The 2,117-nt window shown below is 49.6% G+C and overlaps 1 protein-coding gene across 1 annotated transcript; it reads left to right on the plus strand.

Annotated features, from left to right (window-relative positions):
* The first annotated feature begins 1,326 nt into the window (after positions 1-1,326).
* LOC138897927 (uncharacterized) lies at positions 1,327-1,764 on the plus strand. The gene has a single exon (XM_070183951.1). The coding sequence runs from the start codon at positions 1,327-1,329 to the stop codon at positions 1,762-1,764; it is 438 nt and encodes a 145-aa protein (XP_070040052.1).
* The last annotated feature ends 353 nt before the right edge of the window (positions 1,765-2,117 follow it).

The raw sequence follows: 2,117 nt of genomic DNA on the forward strand, positions 1-2,117 counted from the left end.
GCTCCACCTCTTCCTGGAGCTTTCATAGGATGGTTACTTTTGTTGTACAGTTTGGGTATAGTTGGGGCCTTATCCCGACAGTGCTTATGACACTCTTAGAGGCTATTGTGGACACAATATTCTGGGTTTCTTTTTGCTGCTTTCAGTCTCCAGCCCATAGGCTTGGCATGTATATATTGGTGTGTAGGCATGTATGTCTTCAGTCGCGGCCTCGTCAGCCAGCTAGTATTTTATTATTTTGGCTTGTCTACCTATGTTTATATGGCTTATTGTTATTCATGTCATAACCTTACGGTCCAGGCTTAGTATTTCAGATGTTGTGCTGCCCGATCTGTTGGGCCCCCAGTCTAGTTAGCTAGTATGTTTAGTGGCTAACTCGATCGAATACAGTATCGAGTGCCAGTCGTGCCTCCCCAAGTTTGGGGCGTGACAAACTTGGTATCAGAGCAGGTCGTATCCCAGGGAGTCCACAAGCCATGTCTCGTAGAGTCTTGCTTATGGGTGTGTTGTGCACCACACTTATAATCAGGAGGCTATGAGGCATTTAGGAATGGTTACATTTCTTTCAATTAATAGATCGTGCTATAGAGCGAAGTTATAAGAACATATGAAATTTAAATCGTGCTTTGTGTTTCCTATCTAACAGACTACCTACGCTCAGGAGATGGCACAGCGAGATATAGGTATGGAGAAGGTACCAGTCGTTCCCTACCGGGTCAGAGGGATAGATTTCCCTTAGAGGCTCACAGTGAGTCTCCAGTACCCCTAGTTTCAGCTTCCCCAGCACTTGTTGGAGCCCAGGGAGATGCAGTACCCCCAGCCTCACCAGTTCCATTGGTACCTGAGGCAGCTAGAGACACAGGACCTCCAACACCTATTGTTCCCCCATCAGAGACTGGGGAGCAGGGGATGAGGGAGGCTGTTCAGTTGCTGACTAGGATGGTTTCTATTCATGAGCGACAGCTAGAGTCAGGAGCAGACGCCCGGAGAGATCGGATAGGAAGCTCGACGGTACGAGAGTTTCTTCACTTGGCCCCTCCATTATTTACAGGATCTAGTTCCACTGAGGATCCCCAGGACTTTATAGACCATATGTATAGAGTATTGAGGGTGATGAATGCCTCCGTCACCGAGGCTGTGGAGTTGGCTTCTTTTCGACTACGTGATGTAGCCGTCCTATGGTATGAGGCATGGGAGAGATCTAGAGGACCTGATGCTCCGCCAGCAGAGTGGGAGGACTTCTCTGAAGCTTTTTTAGCCCATTATTTGCCACGGGAGGTTCGGGAGGCCCGTCTTGACCCGTTTCTTAGCCTAAAGTAGGGGGATATGAGTGTGAGGGATTATAGCCATAAGTTTAATTCTTTGGCAAGGTATGCACCAGATATAGTACGTACCATGAGGGCTAGAGTTCATCATTATGTGGATGGTTTGGGGGATCATCTGATTAGAGACTGTAGGGTTTCATCCCTATCGGATGATGTAGATATTTCCCGCATACAGGCTTTCGCTCAGACTACAGAGGACTTTTCCCTTCGGATTCGTGATACTCGCAGGGATAGGGAGCAGAGTAAGAGGGCTCGTACTCTGGGGTCTTATAGGGAGCCACGATTTGATTTTAGGCCCCCACTCCATCGATATCCACCTCGGTCAGCAGGTAGTTTCCCACCACAGATGCAGGGCCAGCGGTTTGATCGTTATATTCAGTCAGGACCGGGGCAGAGCTCAGGCCAGCCTGAGGGCCGTCGACAGGAGCATTCTGCATAGATGAGACAGCTTACTCCTCCATGTACTCAGTGCGGTAAGCTGCACACCGGGCAATGTAGACAGGGTTCGAGTGCATGTTTTCATTATGGGCAGACAGGACATTATATTAGCCGGTGCCCGGGGTTAGGTAGAGGTACACCAGCTCAGCCTTTAGGATTCACAGCAGCCTCTTCGCCCTCAGTCCGTGCTCCCCGACCAGGTCCACAGTATACTCAGGGCCGTGGTAGGGGGAGAGGTGGAGGAGACACCTCAGGTTCTAGTGGTGGCCAGAACCGCTTTTATGCACTCACAGGCCGACAGGATTCAGAGGCATCCCCAGATGTTGTCACAGGTATATTGACAATACATTCTCA

The sequence above is a fragment of the Nicotiana tomentosiformis genome, chromosome 8 (genome assembly GCF_000390325.3).
Source record: "Nicotiana tomentosiformis chromosome 8, ASM39032v3, whole genome shotgun sequence".
In the NCBI taxonomy this organism is placed as follows: Eukaryota; Viridiplantae; Streptophyta; class Magnoliopsida; order Solanales; family Solanaceae; genus Nicotiana; species Nicotiana tomentosiformis.

What these genes read in the sequence shown, in the direction of transcription:
- LOC138897927 (XM_070183951.1), top strand. Translation starts at nt 1,327, where the DNA reads ATGAGTGTGAGGGATTATAGCCATAAGTTTAATTCTTTGGCAAGGTAT.